The 23,051-nt window shown below is 41.3% G+C and overlaps 1 protein-coding gene across 2 annotated transcripts in view; it reads left to right on the plus strand.

Annotated features, from left to right (window-relative positions):
* DYNC1LI1 (dynein cytoplasmic 1 light intermediate chain 1) overlaps nt 1–23,051 on the plus strand; it is a 63,467-nt gene that overhangs the window by 25,370 nt on the left and 15,046 nt on the right. For both annotated transcript variants that reach the window (XM_045005501.1, XM_045005502.1), the window contains 5 exons: nt 5,687–5,917; nt 15,737–15,906; nt 18,406–18,499; nt 20,745–20,880; nt 21,386–21,497. In XM_045005501.1, coding sequence (XP_044861436.1) covers nt 5,687–5,917; nt 15,737–15,906; nt 18,406–18,499; nt 20,745–20,880; nt 21,386–21,497 — 743 coding nt within the window. The remainder of the gene's footprint in view (nt 1–5,686; nt 5,918–15,736; nt 15,907–18,405; nt 18,500–20,744; nt 20,881–21,385; nt 21,498–23,051) is intronic.

The raw sequence follows: 23,051 nt of genomic DNA on the forward strand, positions 1-23,051 counted from the left end.
CAGAGCCTTGTGGAATCTCCCTAGAAATTTGAAGGAGGGTTGAGAAGGGTCCTCAAAGGACATACTGAAGGAGTGTTTAGAGTGGTGGGAAGAGAACCAGAAGAGGACAGTCATGGAAGCTAGAGGACAAGATTTCAGAACCTGCATGGTTGGTAGCATCAAAGGTGGTTTAGGGGTCAAGGAGGATAAGAATAGAGTCCTGGCTCTGAGCTTTGAGGAAGAGGTTTTTGTAGATTTTGGTGAGGACTGTTTCAATGCAAGAAGCAGGATTGGAGTGGGTCTAGGATGGAATTGGAGGAGAGGAACTACCGACAGCAATTGTAGACCGTGTATTCAATGAATTTAGAGATGAAATGAAGATAGGGCAGTAATTAGAGAGACAAATGGGGTCAATGGTGGCTTTTTAAAGATGGGAGAGACTTACACATGCTTGTATTGTGAGGGGAAAGAGCCAGGGGCGATCAAGAGGCTAAAGTGGGGATGTGAGTTGTTGTGAGGGGGTGGGATGGGGTCACTGAGGGAAGTGGATGGTTTAGAGGAGAGCAGACAAAAACTTGAGTCTGTGATGGAGGAGGAGCATTGTAGGAGGGGAAGGGAAGGTCACACATTTTGTTAACTTTCTCTTGGAAGAAATTGACGAGATCCTGTGCAGAGAGAGAATTAGAGGAGGGAGAGGTTTTGAGGAATAAGTCAAAGGTGGCAGAAAGGCAGCTGGGATTGTGGGCATGGATTCAATTAAGTTAAAGTAGATCTGTTTTAGCTAGAAAGATAGCAGGAAGGAAGAGAAATTCGTAGTGGATAAAGTCAGACTGGTCCTGGGACTTCCTCCAGAGATGTTCTGCATAGCAGGAGCAGAGGAAGCAAATGTTGTGGGTGATCCAGAGGGGTTGGCAGGGCAGACCTTGCAATAGGAGAGGGGGGCAAAAGTTAAGGGTGGAAGCATGGAGAGAATAAACAACCATATTAATGGAAAAAAAGGGAAGAGGGGGCTGGGAGCAGATGGAAAAGTCATCAACACTGATGGAATGGAGGTCACAGGCAGTGACAGGTTGAGGGAGTGGGGTGGCTGATGCACAGTGCTGAAAAAAGGTAGGAGATCAGATCGGAGAGGGGGAATTTGGTAACAAATAATAGAAAGCGGTCCTTGGAGAAGACAAAATCCAGTGAAATGTCATTTTTGATGAGTGGGAGCATTGAACCAGGGCTACAGTTTGAATGAAGAGGTAAAATCAAGGAAATGTGCAGTTAAAGGGCTGGGTTAGGTCGTCATCATGGAAGCTGAAGTCAGGTAGAATAAACAGTTTTATTAACTACAAAGATAAAATGTAAGTGATTATAAGTCAAAGCATAACAAGTCAGATTTGGTCAAATTAAATAAAAGCAAAACTCATTCTAAGCTGATCTTAACACTTTCAGTGCCCTTACAAACATAGATGCTTCTCACCACAGACTGGCTGGTTGCCCTTCAGCCAGGCTCTCCCCTTTGATCAGTGCTTCAGTTGCTTGGTGTGGTGTCTGTAAATGTAGGTGGAAGAGAGAGAGAGAGAGAGAGCGTGGCAAATGTCTTTCCCTTTTATCATGTCATTTCTTCCCTCTTGGGTTTGCCCCCCCCCTTCAGAGTCAGGTGAGCATTATTTCATCGCAGTTCCAAACTGACCAAAGGAAGGGGGATGACTCCCTCCAGAGCAGTGGCCCCCAGCCTTTTCGGTGGAGCATCCGCCGAAATGCCGCAGAAATTCGGCGGATGCTCCACCACCGGCCAGGACGTGGGCACATTTAGATGCCCCTGTGGGCGCCATGGCGCCCGCGGGCACTGCGTTGGGGACCCCTGCTCCAGAGTCTAACGGATTCTTTTGTTGCTGCCTAGGCCAGTGTCCTTTGTTCCTGTGAGGTTGGGCTGGGTTTGTCCAATGCCTGCCCTGCTGAGGTGTGAACTGCCTCTCTGTTCTTGGAGAGTTTTTTGCCTGGGCTTGCTTTAAGCCATGGGATACATTTTCAGCCTCATAACTATATACACGAAATTATAACCTATAACTTTACTGTAAAAATTACTAGAACATCACTATAATAACCATGAGCCTTCCGAAGACACCCAATATGACACATTTTGCATTGGATACCACACAATCATTTTACAAGGATTAACATGGGGGTGCTGGGTGTTCCCCCGAGGTACAGAGCATCATAGTCATAGATTACTGTGATCTTTCTAGATATCTCAAGATAAAAGATGGAGGAGGAGGATGGGTGTGAGATTAAGAATGGTGGTATGAGAGGCATGGTGGGGAATGTAGTGGGTGGGGATGGAGAGGGCCAGGATTTGGGTAAATGTCACCAGAGGTCACAAGGTTGCAGATGTGGAACTTAGATTTGTGCTGGTGGGAGGAGTGGGGAGCTCAAGGTAGAGAGGAGGAAAGTAGGCAGAAGTGGTGGGGAACTGTAAAGGGATAAGGGTAACCACAAAAGTGGGGTTGAGTCACTGGGGAGGAGAGGAGGAAGATGGATGAGGCACAGTGGATAAGTGATGTGAAGTTTGCGCTTCTGACTATGCTGTATTTACCTGTTATGTGAATAAACAATACTCCATATCCAATGTTGTCAAATCAACACTCTTAATGAGCACTAAAAACAAGATTTTAAAGGAAAACTGCCCTCATTTTACTGAACCTGACAACTGTAAATGTTCCAACACTTTTAAATGGCTCACTGGGGGGAAAAATGTGTAATTAAAAATGAATGTTTATATTAAACTTAAGAGCGTAAGTATTTTTGGGAGGGGATATTTTGTATTTCTTGCAGATGTAGGGGACTAGCTGTAAAGTATCCCTGTCCATTTCTCTTCTCTTTTCCCCCTGCAAAAAAATTAGGTTTCTGTTTCCTGTAATTCCACCTTTTTCAAGGCCTGGTACTGTTTCTGCCCTTTTGGGCCCATCATGCCATGGCACACCCAGTCCCTAGTACTTATGGGTATCATAGAGAAGGCTATGTCTACACTACAGCCGGGATCAACAGCCTAAGATCAATCCACTGGCAGTCGATTTAGTGGGTCTAGTCAAGACCCACCAAATCGACAGCAGATTGCTCTCCAGTTGACCCCTGTACTCACCTTACTCTTCTCGTAAGAGGTAAAGTCGATGGGAGAGTTTCTCCCGTCGACACCCTGCGGTAACTCGACCTAAGGTACGTTGACTCCAGCTATGGTATTCACATAGCTGGAGTTGCATAGCGTAGGTCGACTTACCGTGGTAGTGTAGACATAGCCGAATAGAGAGAGGCAGAGACATTAGAGGGAGCCATATTGGATTGTGGCTGCTCAAAGCGGGGATGTAAAAGTGATCCTTCAGCCCTGATCTAGCTCAATTCTTAAGGGACAGCTGATAGTTTTGGGCATTGAAGGCCTAAATATTCTATTACTATAGTACTTGCTTTACACTAATACTAATGAAGACTAACATTAAGTACTTGCAGATATAAGTATCACTTACACAAGTGCCAAGTATTATGTTGAGGTAATGTGCTTTCACCTTCAGGAACTTGTTCTAGGGAAGTTAAGATGCATTTAAATAGATTCATAGACTCTAGGACTGGAACGGACCTCGAGAGGTCATCGAGTCCAGTCCCCTGCCCTCATGGCAGGACCAAATACTGCCTAGACCATCCCTGATAGACATTTATCTAACCTACTCTTAAATATCTCCAGAGATGGAGATTCCACAACCTCCCTAGGCAATTTATTCCAGTGTTTAACCACCCTGACAGTTAGGAACTTTTTCCTGATGTCCAACCTAAACCTCCCTTGCTGCAGTTTAAGCCCATTGCTTCTTGTTCTATCCATAGAGGATAAGGTGAACAAGTTTTCTCCCTCCTCCTTATGACACCCTTTTAGATACCTGAAAACTGCTATCATGTCCCCTCTCAGTCTTCTCTTTTCCAAACTAAACAAACCCAATTCTTTCAGCCTTCCTTCATAGGTCATGTTCTCTAGACCTTTAATCATTCTTGTTGCTCTTCTCTGGACCCTCTCCAATTTCGCCACATCTTTCTTGAAATGCGGTGCCTAGAACTGGACACAATACTCCAGTTGAGGCCTAACCAGCGCAGAGTAAAGCGGAAGAATGACTTCTCATGTCTTGCTCACAACACACCTGTTAAATCCATCCCGGAATCACATTTTGCTTTTTTTGCAACAGCATCACACTGTTGACTCATATTTAGCTTGTGGTCCACTATAACCCCTAGATCCCTTTCTGCCGTACTCCTTCCTAGACAGTCTCTTCCCATTCTGTATGTGTGAAACTGATTGTTCCTTCCTAAGTGGAGCACTTTGCATTTGTCTTTATTAAACTTCATCCTGTTTACCTCAGACCATTTCTCCAATTTGTCCAGATCATTTTGAATTATGACCCTGTCCTCCAAAGCAGTTGCAATCCCTCCCAGTTTGGTATCATCTGCAAATTTAATAAGCGTACTTTCTATGCCAACATCTAAGTTGTTGATGAAGATATTGAACAGAGCCGGTCCCAAAACAGACCCCTGCGGAACCCCACTTGTTATACCTTTCCAGCAGGATTGGGAACCATTAATAACTACTCTCTGAGTACGGTTATCCAGCCAGTTATGCACCCACCTTATCTAAATTATATTTGCTTAGTTTATCGATAAGAATATCATGTGAGATATTAAATGCCTTACTAAAGTCTAGGTATACCACATCCACTGCTTCTCCCTTATCCACAAGACTCGTTATCCTACCAAAGAAAGCTATCAGATTGGTTTGACATGATTTGTTCTTTACAAATATCTTCTTTAAAGTATCTCTTCTTTTAAAGAAACCAATTTGTTGGCTGATAAATTGCAGATATAAGGTACAGTAACTCCTCACTTAACATCCTCCTGCTTAACGTTGTTTCAAAGTTACGTCACTGCTCCATTAGGGAACATGCTCATTTAAAGTTGTGCAATGCTCCCTTATAACGTTGAAAGATTCTGTGAAAGAGCAGTGACTTTACAAGGGAGCACTGCACAATTTCCTCTTCTCTGCCGCCTTCTCCTCACTCCCAGCACTTCCCCCGTCTCCAAACATCTGTTTGGCAGCGCATAGGACTTTCTGGGAGGGAGGGGGAGGAGTGGGGAAGCACTGTCTCTCTCTCCAGAGAGGAGGTGAAGTGGGGGGTGGGAAGAGGCCTTGAGTGGAGCGGGGACGGGAAGAGGCGGGCCTGTAGCATCCCCTGGCAAAGTAGGCGCCTGTTCTTCTGGGGAGAAGCTGCCGCTGCATCCTTGCCTGCAGCGGGCTGTGCCTGTGTGGGGTAAGCCAGGGGCACCTTCCAACCACAGTACAGTATATAATGCCTTTTGTCTGCCCCCAAAAAATTTCCTTAGAACCTAACCCCCTGCATTTAGATTAAATCTTATGGGAAAATTGGATTTGTTTAACATCGTTTCACTTAAAGTTGCATTTTTCAGGAACATAACTACAAAGTTAAGTGAGGAGTTACTGTATGCAAAGATGGTGCATGTTCCTTGGGTTTTACGTACCGTGTCATGGAGGCCAGGAGCTAAGAAATCTGATATTAGTAGAACTGTCAACACAATTCTAATATACTAATCATGATCCTATAGACTACATTTTAAAAGGATAATTTACAAGACATAAACTAAAATCTGTATTTTCTACTTTTTATTACAGATCAAACAAGATGTAATGTGTGGATTTTGGATGGTGACCTGTATCATAAAGGTCTCCTTAAATTTGCAATGGAAGCTAACTCTCTAAAGGACACTCTGGTTATGCTGGTCGTAGACATGTCTAGGCCTTGGACTGCACTGGATTCCTTACAAAAGTGGGCAAGTGTTGTAAGAGAGCATATTGACAAATTAAAAATTCCTCCTGAAGAAATGAAAGAAATGGAACAAAAGTGTGAGTATTTTAAAAAATAGAAACTGCTGAAATTAATGCTTTTTTGATCTATTTAACTTCTGATGCAGACTGTTTTTATTCTTTGGAAACTCAGTAAAGTAACTATTTTGAGTTAGGTTATCTAAACTGTTCTATTAAAGTACCTTCAATGCACAAGTAATATTTCTCTGTTTAGAAAAACTTTGAATTAGCATAAAAGTTGTAACTTCTAAAAGCCTTGCTCTTCAAAGTTTGTGTCTTGCAGTTCTGTTCGACTGCACAGCTAGGTAGATATAAGGCATTGGGCTTAAAAGGCAGCATATAGGCACTGTTTCCACCTTCATCACTTGGGTAATACTAATTGTATTTGTTCAAAGACCTTGTCTATGCTGGAGAATTTTGAACCAATGTGCCTCTGTTCAGGCTTTCGTGACATAGTAAAAATGCCTGAGCCCTGTCTACATTAACTTTTACACCACTGATAGCACTAGTGCTAGTGAGCATCAGCTGCAAGTCAGATGTTGCAACACCAGGTGGAGCAGTATCTAACTACATTTAAAAATCTGGGCCTAAGTGACATGCTCACAGTGGTACAGGAAGTCTGTGGCAGAGCAGAGATTTGAACCCAAATCTCCGAATCCTAGGCTAGAGCCCTAACAGCCAGATCATCCTTTTTAGGTAGAACTGTGCTTTGACACAGTTCTGGAATTGAAACCTTAAGTTAAGACGATCTGCTCATTTATATATTTGGTTAAATATCTATTGGGGCTTTGTATAAGGATGGATTATCATTGTGAGTCACATTCAATCATTCCTTCAAGGATTTTCTTAAAGGACTGGCTTAGTGACTGTTTTTTATAGGGAAGCCCAAAACCTGCTCCAAGACCTGGTTTTATTCATTGGGTTGGAAGCATTATGGAGGCAATGTCTCTGCCTCAAGTAAAATAATGCTGGAATCTTTGCCTCTGGTTGCCTAATAGTGTCCCTTACTTGGTGAATGTCACTGAAAGGCTATAAAGTGTTCCATGTGAAAAATAAATTTTGCCTGCTTTCTTTAGTGCTTGTTTCTTTATTGAGCACATCTGGTTCTTGTGTTTGCTGTCATACATATATACAGGAACTCCTCACTTAACGTTGTAGTTTGTTCCTGAAAAATGCGACTTTAAGCGAAACGATGTTAAGCTAATCCAATTTTCCCATAAGAATTAATGTAAACGAGGGGGTTAGGTTCCAGGGAAATGTTTTTCACCAGACAAGACTATAAGTTTTAAACAAACAATTTAATACTAGTACACAGTGATGATGATTGTGAAGCTTGGTTGAAGTGGGAGTCAGAGGGTGGGATATTTCCCAGGGAATGCCTTACTGCTAAATGAACTAGCAGTTGACTGAGCCCTGAAAGGTTAACTCTCAGAACACTGTACAAGGCAGCAGGAAAGGAGGGAGGGCAGACAGAGACACACACCCTGTGTGTGAGAGAGAAAATGCACATTTCCCCTTTTAAGTAGCTGACCCCAGACTTAAGTACACTGCTTTGTTAATTAAATCAGCTTGCTGAGACCTGAGATGGCAGCTACTGCCTAGAAGCTCCCTTCCTCCGTCGTGTCCCCCCCCCCACTCTATGGAAGATGGGGTAAGCAGGGTGCAGGAGCAGGGGAGAGCGGGAGACACCCTGACATTAGCCCCCCTTTTCCCCTCTTCCCCCCCCATACAGCAAGCAGGAATCTCTGGGAGCACCTCCAAGGCAGAGGGCAGGAGCAGCACATGACATTGAGGGGAGGGACAGCTGCTGCACAGGGAACTTAGGGGAGTGGGGAGCTGATAGGGGGCTGCTGGTCCGCCATGGTTCCAACCACCCACCAGCTAGCTGCAACGCGCTGCTCTTCCTGCAAGCAGTGGACAAAAAGGCGGCTTCCAAACAACATTAGAAGGCAGCATTTCGCAACTTTAAATGAGCATGTTCCCTAATTGATCAGCAACATTAACCAGGACGACTTTAAGTGAAGAGTTCCTGTACATACATGGTTAACTCTAGCCACATAGCAAAAAGTGAACTAATAAGCCCTGGCCATAGACTAACCTAAGCATATCCTATAGAAGCCCTACCCTCCATCCATGCAAAAGTTGTAAAGGGTTGAGAGAGGGCTCTTGTGACCCTCCTAAGGTTCTGCTGGAGCAGGGGTTCTCAAACTGGGGGTCGGGACCCCTCAGGAGGTTGGGAGGTTATGTGGGGAGTTGCAAGCTGTCAGCCTCCACCCCAAACCCCACTTTGCCACCAGCATTTATAATAGTGTTAAATATATAAAAAAGTGGTTTTAATTTATAACCAGGGGTCACACTCAGAGACTTGCTATGTAAAAGGGGTCACCAGTACAAAAGTTTGAGAATCACTGTGCTAGAGAAACAGGAAATGAGCTCTTCTTCTGCAGCCATTGGTTCCATTGCTGAACATTCTAAGAATACATCTACATTGGGGTAAAAGACCTGCAGCTTGTCCATGTTGGCTGACTCAGGCTTGCGGGGCTTGGGCCGTGGGGCTTAAAAATGGCTGTGTAGACATTTGGGCTTGGGCTAGTGCCTGGACTCTGGGACCTTCCCCTCCCCCCGGGATCCCACAGCTTGGATTCCAGCCTGAGCCTGAACATCTACACATCAGTTTTTCAGTCCTGCAGCTGAAGCCCAAGTCAGCTGACCCAGGCTAGCTGTGGATGTTTAATTGCTGTACAGGTGTATCCTAAGTGTGTCTTCTCTGCAGCGCTAACTTAGGTGATTAGCACCTGGGTCAGCCTAACTCAGGTGTGAGCAACAACACTGAAAAGCCATATTCAAATTACTCTCCTCACTGGTGCTGTGTATCGCTAGGACTTCTATGGGCCATCCCATTGTGCTGCAGTAAGTTGAACTGCGCTGATTCTTTCCCTGGGAGAACTTGCCTGTAACTTCTGGGGACACAGAGGGAATTGTGGGCAGGCATTTGAGGACTGTCAGCACTTGAGTGATTAGGTTGAATCCTCATTGCAAAGTGGGTGGTTTATGAGCTCAAGTGAAAACCTCACTTGGATTTTAGCCTATATTCCCAGATGAGCCAGCTAACCTAGGTTGAAAGAACCACCATATTTGAGTGAGAGGATTTTATATAGACAGGAGGATGGTTTGAGGCAAGACTTGAGTAGGAGTCTGACTTTGCATGAAGATATACCCTAAGAACTTCACAGTAGAGCTGCTCTCTTTCAGGCTCTCAAAGGTCACAAGAGAGAGTAGGAGAAAAACTAGCTCATTTTGGGGATGAGGCTTGGGAGGCCAAGGAGCCCTTGATATGCTTTCACACAGAAAAAAGTTACATGCTGGGCTCGAAGTACAATGGTGTAAAGCTTCAGCAAGTTCCTGTTTATACAAAATATATATATTGTGCTTGGATCATAGTGCTTTTCCATGCAAATCCTGGTTTGTTTCAATGGCACCCATGCCTCCCTTCCGTACAATCTGGCCTGTCTAGGGTCACCATAGCTCAGACCTGCTAAGGAATGTAGAACTGCAGATGAGCAAGGCTCCATCTAGCAGGTCTATAGCTGGAGTAGGAGTCTTATGGAGCTCTCAAACTCTTCTGGAGGAGGGACTTTACTCTGATGGTCTTACGAAGTGTGACAGCAGGTGCTCCACAGCACCTGTGTTTGCAGGAGAGGTTTTTCCCTCCTGTGAACATGAAAGGTGTGTGGGACAAGGCATTTTTTGGTAGTATCCACCTAAATAGCTCCAAATGATGGAATTGGGGTATGGGAAGAATCTAGGAAAATCAGTTTAAAAAAAAAAAAAAAAAAGCTTGCATGGCAAGTAAGGAATTGAGTAAACTTTTACTATGCAGCCTTCATTATGTCCCTTTGATCATATTTGTTATTGTAGTCTTTAATTACCTGGTCATACATAATTTCTCCAGTTCAGAGTCATTTGTTATCATGTGCATGTACTCTACTATATACCTTTCAGTCCATGAAATTCATTTACATGAAAAACACACTGTAATCAATACTTATGATATACAATAAATGAATCATAAAAATCTAGAGCTGGAAAGGACTTCAGTAAACCATCTAGCCAAGCCACCCCCATACTGAGATAGGCCATCCCTGACAGGTGTTTGTCTAACATTTTCTTAAAACCCTTTAATGACATGGATTCCACAACATCCCTTGGAAGTCTGTTCCAATATTTAACTATCCTTATAGTTGTGTTTTCCTAATATCTAACCTAAATCTCCCTTGTTGCAGATTAAGCCAATTGTTACTTGTCCTACCTTCTGTTCTCTATGTCCAGTGTTGATCACTATCCTCTTCATAACCGCTCTGAACATATTTGAAGACTATCATCAGGTTCTTCCTTCAGTCTTCTTTTCTCAAGACTAGTTTTTAACCTTTTTCTCATAAATCAGATTTTCTAAACCCTTTATCACTTTTGTTGCCCTCCTCTGGACTCTCCAGTTTGTCCACCTCTTTCCTAAAGAGTGGTGCATGAAGTTGCACACACTACTCCAGATGAGGCTTCACCAGGGCCAAGTAGAGTAGTACAGTTACCTCCTTTGTCTTTCTTGTGGGGGGAGGGATAGCTCAGTGGTTTGAGCATTGGCCTGAGCATTGGCCTGCTAAACCCAGGGTTGCAAGTTCAATCTTTGAGGGGGCCACTTAAGGATCTGGGGCAAAAATCAGTACTTGGTCCTGCAGGAGGCTGGACTTGATGACCTTTCAAGGTCCCTTCCAGTTCTAGGAGATTGGTATATCTCCTATTATTAAGATTCTCTTGTTAATATATTGCAGAATGATACTAAACTTTTTTTTGCAACTGAATCACTTTATTTTTTGACTCTTATTCAGTTTGTGATCTGCTGTTACCCCCAGATCCATTTGAGTGGTACTACTGCCTAGCCAGTTATCCCTCATTTTGTATTTGTGCATTTGATATTTTTTTCCTAAGTGAAGCACTTTGCATTTGTCTTTACTGAATTTCATCTTGTTGATTTAGGACCAATTCTCCAATTTGTCAGTCATTTTGAATTCTAACCCTGTCCTCCAAAGTGCTTTCAACCCCTCCCAGCTTGGTGTCATCTCCAAATTTTATAAACCTACTCTCTACTCCATTAATCAAGTTATTAATACAAGTATTGAATAGTACCAGACAGACCCATGTGGGACCCCACTAGTTACACCCCCCTTCCCCCCAGTTTGACAGCAAACAATTGGTAACTACTTTCAGTATGGTCTTTACATAAGAACATAAGAACGGCCGTACCGGTTCAGACCAAAGGTCCATCTAGCCCAGTATCTGTCTACCGACAGTGGCCAATGCCAGGTGCCCCAGAGGGAGTGAACCTAACAGGCAATGATCAAGTGATCTTCCTCCTGCCATCCATCTCCATCCTCTGACGAACAGGGGCTAGGGACACCATTCTTACCCATCCTGGCTAATAGCCATTTATGGACTTAGCCACCATGAATTTATCCAGTTCCCTTTTAAACATTGTTATAGTCCTAGCCTTCACAACTTCCTGGGAGTTCCACAAGTTGACTGTGCGCTGCGTGAAGAAGAACTTCCTTTTATTTGTTTTAAACCTGCTGCCTATTAATTTCATTTGGTGACCCCCTAGTTCTCGTATTATGGGAATAAGTAAATAACTTCTCCTTATCCACTTTCTCAACATCACTCATGATTTTATATACCTCTATCATATCCCCCCTTAGTCTCCTCTTTTCCAAGCTGAAAAGTCCTAGCCTCTTTAATCTTTCCTCGTATGGGACCCTCTCCAAACCCCTAATCATTCTAGTTGCCCTTTTCTGAACCTTTTCTAGTGCTAGAATATCTTTTTTGAGGTGAGGAGACCACATCTGTACGCAGTATTCGAGATGTGGGCGTACCATGGATTTATATAAGGGCAATACTATATTCTCCGTCTTGTTCTCTATCCCCTTTTTAATGATTCCTAACATCCTGTTTGCTTTTTTGACCGCCTCTGCACACTGCGTGGACATCTTTAGAGAACTATCCACAATGACTCCAAGATCTCTTTCCTGACTCGTTGTAGCTAAATTAGCCCCCATCATGTTGTATGTGTAGTTGGGGTTATTTTTTCCAATGTGCATTACTTTACATTTATCCACATTAAATTTCATTTGCCATTTTGTTGCCCAATCTCTTAGTTTTGTGAGATCTTTTTGAAGTTCTTCACAATCTGCTTTGGTCTTAACTATCTTGAGCAGTTTAGTATCATCTGCAAACTTTGCCACCTCACTGTTTACCCCTTTCTCCAGATCATTTATGAATAAATTGAATAGGATTGGTCCTAGGACTGACCCTTGGGAACACCACTAGTTACCCCTCTCCATTCTGAGAACTTACCATTAATTCCTACCCTTTGTTCCCTGTCTTTTAACCAGTTCTCAATCCATGAAAGGACCTTCCCCTTTATCCCATGACAACTTAATTTACGTAAGAGCCTTTGGTGAGGGACCTTGTCAAAGGCTTTCTGGAAATCCAAGTACACTATGTCCACCGGATCCCCCTTGTCCACATGTTTGTTTGACCCCTTCAAAGAACTCTAATAGATTAGTAAGACATGATTTCCCTTTACAGAAACAATGTTGACTACTGCTCAATAATTTATGTTTTTCTATGTGTCTGACAATTTTATTTTTAACTATTGTTTCAACTAATTTGCCCAGTACCGACGTTAGACTTACTGGTCTGTAATTGCTGGGATCACCTCTAGATCCCTTTTTAAATATTGGCGTTACATTAGCTAACTTCCAATCATTGGGTACCGAAGCCGATTTAAAGGACAGGTTACAAACCTTAGTTAATAGTTCCGCAACTTCACATTTGAGTTCTTTCAGAACTCTTGGGTGAATGCCATCTGGTCCCGGTGACTTGTTAATGTTGAGTTTATCAATCGGTAGTGCTCCCACCTTGCAGTAATTTCATCTAGACAACATTTCCCTAGTTTGCCTATGAGAGTTCATGTTAGGATTATGTCAGAAGCCTTACTAAAATCAAGATATATGACATCTTCTGCTTACCCTTATCCAGTAACCCTGTCAAAGAAGGAAATTACGGTGCTTTGGCATGTTTGGCTCTTGATAAATCCATGCAGACTGTTCCTTATAATCTTATTCTCTAGCTGCTTACAAACTGATTGTTTAATAATTTATTCCAGTATCTTTCCAAGTATTGTGAAGATAGGCTGACTGGTCTATAACCTGTGGATTCTTTTTGTTCTCCTTTTTAATGTACTATGTTTGCCCTTCCTCTGTCTTCTGGGACCTTACCTATCCTCCATGAGTTCTCAATGATAATAGCTAATGGTTCTGAGATTGCTTTAGCCAGATAGTACCCAAGAGTGAATTTCATCAGGGCCTACTGAGTTGAATACATCTAACTTATCTAAATATTCTTTAACATCTTACTGTATTCTGGCTTATGTTCCTTCCTACTTGTTAATATTGTGTTAAGCATCTGGTCACAGTTAACCTTTTTAGTGAAGACTGAAACCAAATAGGCATTTAACACCTCGGCTTTCTTGATATTATCCATAATTAGCTCTCCTTCTCTGCTAAATATTGGACCTACACTTTCCGTCATCTTTTGCTTGGTCCTAATATATTACCTTATCTTGTTGCCTTTTATGTCCCTTGATAGGTGTAGCTCATTTTGTGCCTTTGCCTTTCTGATTTTGTCCCTATGTGCTTCTGCTATTCTATTTTATTCATCCTTTATAATTTGTTAATGTTGCTATTTTTTGTAGGATTCCCTTTCGATTTTCAGGTCATTAGAGCTCCTGGTGGAATCAAATTGATCTTTTATTATTCTTCCTATTTTTCCTTCACATTGGGACAGTTTGCTGTTGTGCTTTTAATATTATCTCATTGAGAAACTGCCAGCTCTCCTTAAGTCCTTTTTTTCCCCTCAATATTCTTCCTGTGGGACCCTACCTATCAATTCTCCGAGTTTGTTAAAGTTCACTTTTTTGAAGTCCATATTCCTTATTCTGCTGCTCTGACAGTTTTCTTAGAATCATGAAATCATCATTTCATGATCACTTTCACCTAAATTCCCTTCTAACTTCAGATTAACAGCCAGTGCTGTTACTCAGCATCAAGTGTAAAATGGGTTCCCCCTAGTTACTTCCTCCACCTTCAGAAATAAGAAGTTGACTCCAATGTATTTCCAATAACTCATAGGAGATTTTGTTTTGCCATATTACTGTACCAACAGATATCTGGGTAGATAAAGTCCCCTGTTACTACCCAGGTCTTGTGTTTTGGGTATGTGCTACTTGTTCTAGAAATGCCTCATCCATGTCTTCCTCCTGATGTCTATACCCCTACCATGATGTTGCCCTTTTATCTTCACCCAGAGAATTTTAATGTTATTGACTACTATGTTATTCAAAGAGTATGAATAACATAAGCTCATAGTTGTGAATTATAATGTCCTGCTGTACGAGCAAATTTTCATGAAATTAATCTCATAATTAACCATCTTGCTGTCTGAAATGCAGCTAAAGCAGGCTGTGTGGCTGTTTGAAAAGAAAACGTGTTTACACAATTAGTATAATACATAACTTTAAGAAAATAATATGCATATATGTACAGAAATGAAAAAAGTTTGAATGTCTAAGGTTGTAGAAAATATGGTGTATTTGAGGAATAAAATGTGGTTATGTAATTAGACTATTGCATGTGTGCAGGAGGGTAGAATTAAGGTTACAACCTTATGGTGTTATCACTTCCTAACTTTGGAATGCTTAGTCATGCCGCCTTAAGCTTTTCTTAATGTTTTAAGTGAAATTTATATGGCTTAAATTCAATCTCTGCATACAATTCTTATCTTTTTATCTACCACTATTCTGCCTGTTCCCTAGTCATTGTTCTCTGTACCATAATGAACTTTACAAAAAGGAGTTTCAATAGTAGTTTAGTAGAAGTTCTGTGTACTTTGTTAATCCATACAGTTTGTAATTCACACAAATAATATGGTCTGGTTTAGGCTTTCAGATATAATAGAAAAATTCTGTAGTGACACTCCTTCCTACTATAGTGTTAAAATATTCAGGGTATAATGTTAAACACTACAGTGGCCAAAATAAAATGAAATTACTTTGTGGTCTATCGGGTGAAGGGGGTTGTTCACTTTACCAATTGACAACAGATAGTTATTCTATAGTTAGTGGAAATTAGTGATGTATTGCTGTCTTACTGTGGTATATTCCCTTCTATTTTTGTTGCTTGTTACTGTGTATTTGTAAAGAGATGTAAAAATTTGGATGACTATTCCTGATTTTAGTTTCACTGGCACAACACAACAGCTAGGCAGATTGTCATAATTCTCACTGTTGCTATCCACCTTCATCTGCTTATATCCACTCTGTCTCATGATATACTTGAAATAGTCTCTGCCTCAAAGAGCAGAACTTACCTTTTCATTGGGTGTGTAGTGCCTTTTGCAGTGGGAAACTGACTGAGACCTCTAAATGCTTCCACAGTAGAATCTAAACAATAGTTGGATTTATAGTGTCCTGCATATTGACTGTGCTCTTATAATTCTTTAGTAAACTTAATGTCTTGCTGTACATTTCTTTCCAGTCATGGATGTATCAGATACTAGACTTACTAGTATTCTTCTGCACTGTACTGGCCAAACATTACTGGTAGCGTTTCATGCGCTTTTTTGAGCTTTTTAAACATGAACAAACACTTACTGTGTAGTGTACAGTAAGTGGATTTTGTCAGTGGGAATAATTATTGTTGAAATAATAAGTGGCTGCCATTAAAGATTAATATTTTTCTTTCATTTCAGTGGTAAGAGATTTCCAGGAATACATAGAACCAGGAGAAGATTTTCCAGCTTCTCCACAGAGAAGAAATACATCAATACAGGAAGACAAAGATGACAGTGTGATTTTGCCGTTGGGTGCAGATACGTTAACATGTAACTTAGGCATTCCAGTAGTAGTAGTTTGCACAAAGGTTTGTTTCAAATTTTAGAATTGTTTTTGCATATTTTACTTTAAAAGTGTGCTGCTGGTTATGGATGGCTGGCAATATTTGGCTCTTCTAAACTGAAGAAAGCATTCTAGATTATAAATACTTTGTTTTTTCCCTGATAAAATTTTTTTAAAAGCTACTTTTTGTGGAGCCTAGGCATTTTTCTCCCTTGAAATGAATTAACACTTTTCTGAATGTCGATGCTAGAGGTGCTATTGTTTGTATTCTTTTACTTCAGATATGTTCAAAACATAATGGCACTTCTGGGAGGAGAGTCAATTTTACTATCTCGAAAGTTGAAATAAGGGTAAAATCATGTAAATGTTCGGAGGCTACTTAGCACAGGATTGCAAATCAAGCGTCCTAAAGTAAGGAAGTACCAAATTTTAGGTTTTTCCTGAAGTTTCAGGAATTGGTTTATTTTTATGTCCTCAGGTTAGATGTGGAAGATGTAACTAAAAGCAGCGGACAGTACTTGATCACAGACAGGTCATTAATTTATAAATTAAAAAAATGCCTTGTTAACATCTTTATCATTCTAATTCTAGTGAATCTTTTGAAGATTGATTTAATCAAGCAAAATGAGCATAGTATTCTAAGACATTGGTTCTTCTGCTCTTGATACCAAACTTTGCAAATAAACAAACAAAAAACAATTTCTGAGCTATATCAAAATCATTATCCCCTGAGTCTGATTCATGCTTGTGGTGCAGCTGTTAGTCAAGCAGTTTTTCACGTGTGTGTGTGTGTGTGTGTATGTGCGCACGCACGCGCAGACCAGAAGTTTAATTCTTATTTAATTACTAATTGGCTCACTTCTGCTAACAGAAGCAGCTCTGTGATGTGTCTAGGCTTTCCAAAATAAATCTGACATGGCTACAGAAAATGCCGCCGCCACCAGCACATCTACAGCCTGATCTGGGTTTCTTTAAAACAAATTACACAAATACAATTCCATCTTTTGGGTAGGATTTTCTTATCTTGCTGAATTTTTTAAAATTGACTTGGCATATGAAAATGAAGCCACGTACATATTTTAACATACTCTGACCTCCCTCTTATAAATGGAGAGTATTGCAAAAAAAATTGAGTTGAGTTCTTTGGTTAGCAGTTTAGGTGTTTCTGCATTATATTTCCCAGTTTTTAGGATTCTTCTGATAATCTCTTCTCCTTAACTTTCATAAGTAGTTGGGTGACCCACCTTCTTAGCAAGATGGATTTGGGTATGGTTCTCTTGGGATCCGTTTCCTTTTGGCCCTTCAATGGTCATCGACATAAGCAAGCTGTATTTTCAGTGTGTCCTAGCTCAGGGAATGAGGGAATAAGCTTGTTGTCATACTATTACTGTCACTTCACCACTTGGCCAATGCTTTCACCTTTTTAGTCAAAACCCTGTTTTCTTGTGGTGTGTTTTTTTTGTTGTTGCAGAGCTAGATAGGATTTTTGTATGTCTAGGTGTTTCGATGGCCCTGATACCACTATAGCTAAACCCGCTGCAGAGAGTACCATGTTTTGATTTCAGCATAGGTGCAGTCCTCCGCTGTGTGATTCTTAGAGCCCTGCAAATCCAGGGCTATCTGCTTTATATCCGTGGACCGTTTCTGTGAATAGCGCAGATGCGGATACAAATTTTGTATCTGTGTAGGGCTCTGACGGTAAGAGCTGGGCAGACAGCTGTGAGGAACCATGTCGTGGACCCTCCACCTGCCCTGGGAGCCTGGGGGGGCGGGGACACAAGCCGGGGGGCTGATTGGGCCCCCTGCCTAGGGCAGGTGGGGGGAGGGGACTCAGGCTCCCCACAGCTACCAGCGCAGCTTTCCCTGACCAAGCTCTGGCCAGGGTGGGCGGCTCTCGTAGTCACAGCCCGGCCATGGTAAGAGCTGGGCAGGCAGCTGTGGGATCCACAGCGGACACTACAGATGCCCTGGGTGGGGAGCCTAAGCAGCTCCACAGGTCATCTCCCACCCCAGCCAGGCCAGCGTGGCGCCCAGCTGGGGAGCCACAGCGAACCCTCCACCTGCCTGTGGAGAGGGGGAGGGCGGAGCCTGAGAGCAGTCCCTGGCTGTGTCCCTGCCTGGCCGAGGGCAGGTGGAGAGTCCGCGACTCTGTGCGGCCTCCCCACAGCTGCCCTTGCGGCTCTCCCAAGCCCAGCTCCAACCGGGGGGAGAGGGAATGGCTCTTGGAGCTGTAGCCTGGCCATGGTGTAGAGCCCTGCAAATCCGCAGATGCGGATACACGTTTTTGTATCTGTATAGGGCTCTAGTGAGTCTTTCACTGCATCTGAAAAACTTGCAGTTCTTACCATTCCATGGCCAGTTGTAACTCCCTGCCTTTAGTGCTGGTTATAATGCTGCCTGTGTCAGCTGTAGGTTCCTTAATTTGTTCCATTTGGGTGGTTAAATGTCTTGATAATTTTTTTTTCTTTTCCCATCTGCTAATTGGAGGATGCAATATTGCTTGTTTGTCTGTTTAACTCGACAGTGTGATGCCATTAGTGTCCTGGAAAAAGAACATGACTACAGAGATGAACACTTTGACTTCATTCAGTCACATATCCGACGGTTTTGTTTACAATGTATCCTTTCAAGTTTGAAATGTGCAATAATGGCATATCTGTAATCCTTATAAAATGTGACAAACTTGTATGGCTTGAACACAACTATTCTAGGAACTAGCCTGAGTTCAGTACTGAGTGACTGGCTTAACTGAACCGAGGTCCCTAGGGAAGATTCTGTTATGCTGGGCCATGTCAGGTTTAACCTTCTTTATACTGTCAAGTGTTGTGGATTTTTTATTTTTTTTTTAATGGGGGTATCGGGAAGAGAAGTCCGGCATACCCTCTTGTCCATGGTTTCCTAGATTTTCCTTCATCAACCCTTTCATAATAAAATGCTGAATAGTTGCCCTAAAACTGAGTTTAAGATGTTCACTGAAATAGCCTACCAACTGCAAGATAATTCTCACTTCAATTTACATTTGAGTATACTTCAAGTACACTTGATTATAAGGCATGTAATCATTTTGGCCTGACTGTTGGACCAGTCTTTTGCAATACTGAATAGTTCTCCAAGACTTTTTGAATATTAAAGATGTAGAAAAAATGCATAACTTTACCTGGAAGTATAAGCTGGCTTTGCCTACTTTAGAGGCATGTGGATATATAGAGATCATATTCAAGCTGACTGTCAGCGTTTTTCTTAAGTTCCCAAAATTGTTCCAACACAAATGGGAACATTACAGTAGAACCTCAGAGTTACAAACTGACCAGTCAACCCCACACTTCCTTTGGAACAAGAAGTATGCTATCAGGCAGCAGCAGAGACTCCCTCCCCCCAAAAGAAATGTAAATACAGTACTGTGTTAAACATAAACTAAAAAGATAAAGGGAAAGCAGTATTTTTCTTATTCATAGTAAAAGTTTCAAAGCTGTATTAAGTCAATGTTCAGTTGTAAACTTTTGAAAGAGCAACCATAATGTTTTTTTTCAGAGTTACGAACAACCTCCATTCTCAAGGTGTTCGTAACTCTGAGGTTCAACTGTACTATGCACCATTTTATCCTTAGTCATCTAACCTTGCAAAGAGCAGGTCTAGAGCGCATTTAAAATTCCAGCAGCTTGTCCACACTATTTTACCAGCATTGGAGCTTCAGTGAAGGGCAATATTAAGAAAGGTAGCGTAGACAAGACCATAGAGAAGTTTGCATTTGTGGATAAACTATAGTTCAAGAACTTGAGGCCCCAGTCAGGATTGGCACAATGCCTGCCCCAAACCGTTTATAATTTAAGACCCCCATCCTCCAGTTGGGATCTATGCCAGCAGACCAAATTGCAGAATTGACACCCAGTACAATGCAAATGGGTATAACCAAAAAGGTGAGGGAGGCTATTAAGTGATAGTATACTGTTACTTCTATGTGTACAACTTGAGGTTTTTTAAATATAGGATATAAATCTATCTAAGTATTAGAAATCCCACTGGATATCTTCCTAATCATTATGAAAAAGGAAAGTTTTAAGTCGAACTACGCATACTGAAATGTACCCTTTACCTTTTTTGGAGATGTTCAGCTTCTAATATCCAAGTTTCAATTGTTTTAAGTTTGCCAGACCCTCTTAAAGAGTCCCACAAACTTCCAATAATATTTTATGATGCTGTAGAGCACTTAAAAAAGACAAAGCACCGTAAGTGTTAAACATTTTTCTTAATATTTATTACATAATTTAAAGACTGATATATAGCTATTTAGAGAAATGTCATAATTAAAAACTTTAAAGACTCTGAAAGAGCAATACCATCTTAGGGTCATATTGGTGTTGGCAGGTAGTTTCAGGCACATCAACTAACTATGCACTTCTGTGTTGGCATTATACTCACCCCTTGTAGGGAAACATATAACTTCATTTTATATGGTACAACTCTGCTCCTTTGCTTTAAAAAGAAATTATAGGATGCTTTAAGAGATCTTTGGCAATAACTACAGTACTTTTGAGATGACCAACTTTGATAGTTTACCATTAATGTTGTGCTAGCATTGTGGGCTTTTTGTTGGGGAGTGGGAAGAGCCTGTTGCTATAAAAGCTTACAACATACAACTGACTCACTGAGTAGAGGTATTTATTTTGCCTGGCTTTTTCGGGCACTAAATGAGTTTATACAATTAAGGTTAGTTTCAAATAGAATTTTTCTTTGAATAGTTCCAGCAGTTATAAAGTTCGCTTTTGGAAACAATGAGCAGTGTTCTAAAAAGATTAGTTGTAAACTTAATTGTTAGCTTGCACTAATAAAACTCCTGATTTTTCTTTTAACAAATGTGTTCAGATGGTGCAGCGCTTATTTACACTTCAGTAAAGGAAAATAAAAATATCGATTTAGTGTATAGATATATTGTCCAGAAATTATATGGATTTCCTTTCAATGTATCTGCTGCTGTTGTGGAAAAAGATGCAGTATTTATGTAAGTTTCTTTATTATTAAATATTCATGCATGTATACATTTGTATCTACACAGTATAGTGTGTGTATAAGAAGTAGTGGTTCTATAAAGCTATTTCCATTTTGTTTCAACATTAACATTCACTAAATTTCTGTGTTTAAGTGTTACAGATTCACCGTAAGAACAGGTTTGGGTTTTTCTGGATTGTTAGTTAATGAGTTAAGACTGTTGGTGAGGAGTAACTGTTGTTTTGAGAGAGGAAGTGTCAAGCCAATTTTTAAAGTGGAATGTTCCACCAGGAGAAAATCACTTCTCCAATATGTTTACACTGAGCAAAATAAAAATACTTCATACAGCTGACGCTGCTAATCACTGACTGGCTGCTGTAGAGGAAGGGAGTTATTAAAACTTTTGTTTTGGCTTTCAACAATGGTAATCTTTATCCACAGGTTGATATATGGTATTAGGGAACAACCAAGTGAGTATTTAAATTTGAAGATCAATATCTGTATTTGTTTACCTTAAGTCCTGCAGGCTGGGATAATGACAAGAAGATAGGAATATTACATGAAAACTTTCAGACACTAAAAGCAGATGACAGTTTTGAAGATATCATAACAAAACCACCTGTCAGAAAGGTAATTTGATTTCAGTAGGTTTCCTTTGAAACCTATTTTGTTAACCTGTAGGAATATAACACACATTGCAACTTGGGTGCCATACTTTAGAGCATTTCTCCCTTCCCTTGGTTGGCTACCCCATGCCTATTAACCACAAGACTTTTGTTTATTTTCTGGTTACCTTCCTTATGTGAGTTCTCCAGTTTGCTTTTTGCTTCCTCTTGAAAGCCACCAGAAACTAGCTCTCATTACTTACTGTTTGTGTTATAGTTAGTTGCTGTCCAACATGGAGAGGAAGAAACAAATGGGTGTTGCTGTATATAGCACACTACTCCCCTCAATATCTGGCTTATTTTGCTCAATCTGAGCAGCAGGGGTGAAAGTAATTTACAGGATTTACCGGTACTGCCAAAGTCCTGAGGGGGCGTGGCCTCATCCGGAAGAGGTGGTGCCTCTCAAGATTTAAAGGCCCTGGGGCACTGGCTGTGGCTGGGAGCCCCAGGGCCTTTAAATCAACCCGGGGCTCCCTGCTGCAGAGGTGGCTGGGAGCCCCTAGGGCTCCGGCCGCCACAGAGCTCTGGGCCCTTTAAATCCCCACCTCAGCTCCGGCAGGGTGCTGGTTCCAACAGCAGCTTTGGAAGAGGCATAAACATCTAACTCAAACTGTTCATGATGGGTTGTATTCTTATGCCTCTGCCTTCATGGAGGTGACTTGAACTGGATCTGTAGACAATCCTCTGGGTAATGGATGTGGTAAAAATGAAGGAACAGCCTTCCAGGTAGGATCTATGTCCTAGGTTCAGACATAGTTAAGCTAAACTGAGCCTTGTGTATGCAGATTTCTTAATTCTAGCTCTATAAAAAGAGAATACAGGCCTGCCATTTGCTCTCCTCAATCACCAGTGTTTCTTCTCCATTACTTAAAGGGTTTATTTATTTCATCCAACAAAGAAATGTTTGTAGAATTTTTTTTCCACCCTTCTTCTCCCTGTTGCCATTATTCTCTATAGAACTTTCTTCAGAAGAAAGGAAAACTTGATGAAAATTCAGAAACACAACCTAAAGCCCTCCCCTACATTTCATTCTTACAAAAAAGCCTCTTAAAATGTCTAGGATTACCTGGTAAAATGCTATAAAAAACCCTTCTGTTCTCTTCACCTATAGAAAAAGATACAGGGGGCAAAATCATTTAGCCATTGAGGTGTCTGGAACCAAACTAAATCAGGCTGCAGTACCCTAGGTGTCAGTTACTGACCTCATAATCTCAAATTATAAACTCAGTAATGAGTCAGAGTAGCTGGTGTCTTCCCTTCTCCCCAGTCTGCTCCAAATACTAACGCATCCCCGGCTCATTGATTTAAGACCCACATTATAGAAACACCGAAGATGTAAATAGAAAACTTCTTGATTTAGTTGCTTCTCAGTTAGTGAGACAAAGTGGGTGAGATAATATCTTTTATTGGACCAACTCCTGTTGGTGTGAGAGACAAGCTTTTGATCTTATTCAGACCTCTTCATTCCTTACTCTGAAGGAATGTCTACATTGCAATTAAAAACCCCTGGCTGGCCCAT

This window comes from Mauremys mutica, chromosome 2, assembly GCF_020497125.1.
Source record: "Mauremys mutica isolate MM-2020 ecotype Southern chromosome 2, ASM2049712v1, whole genome shotgun sequence".
In the NCBI taxonomy this organism is placed as follows: domain Eukaryota; kingdom Metazoa; phylum Chordata; order Testudines; family Geoemydidae; genus Mauremys; species Mauremys mutica.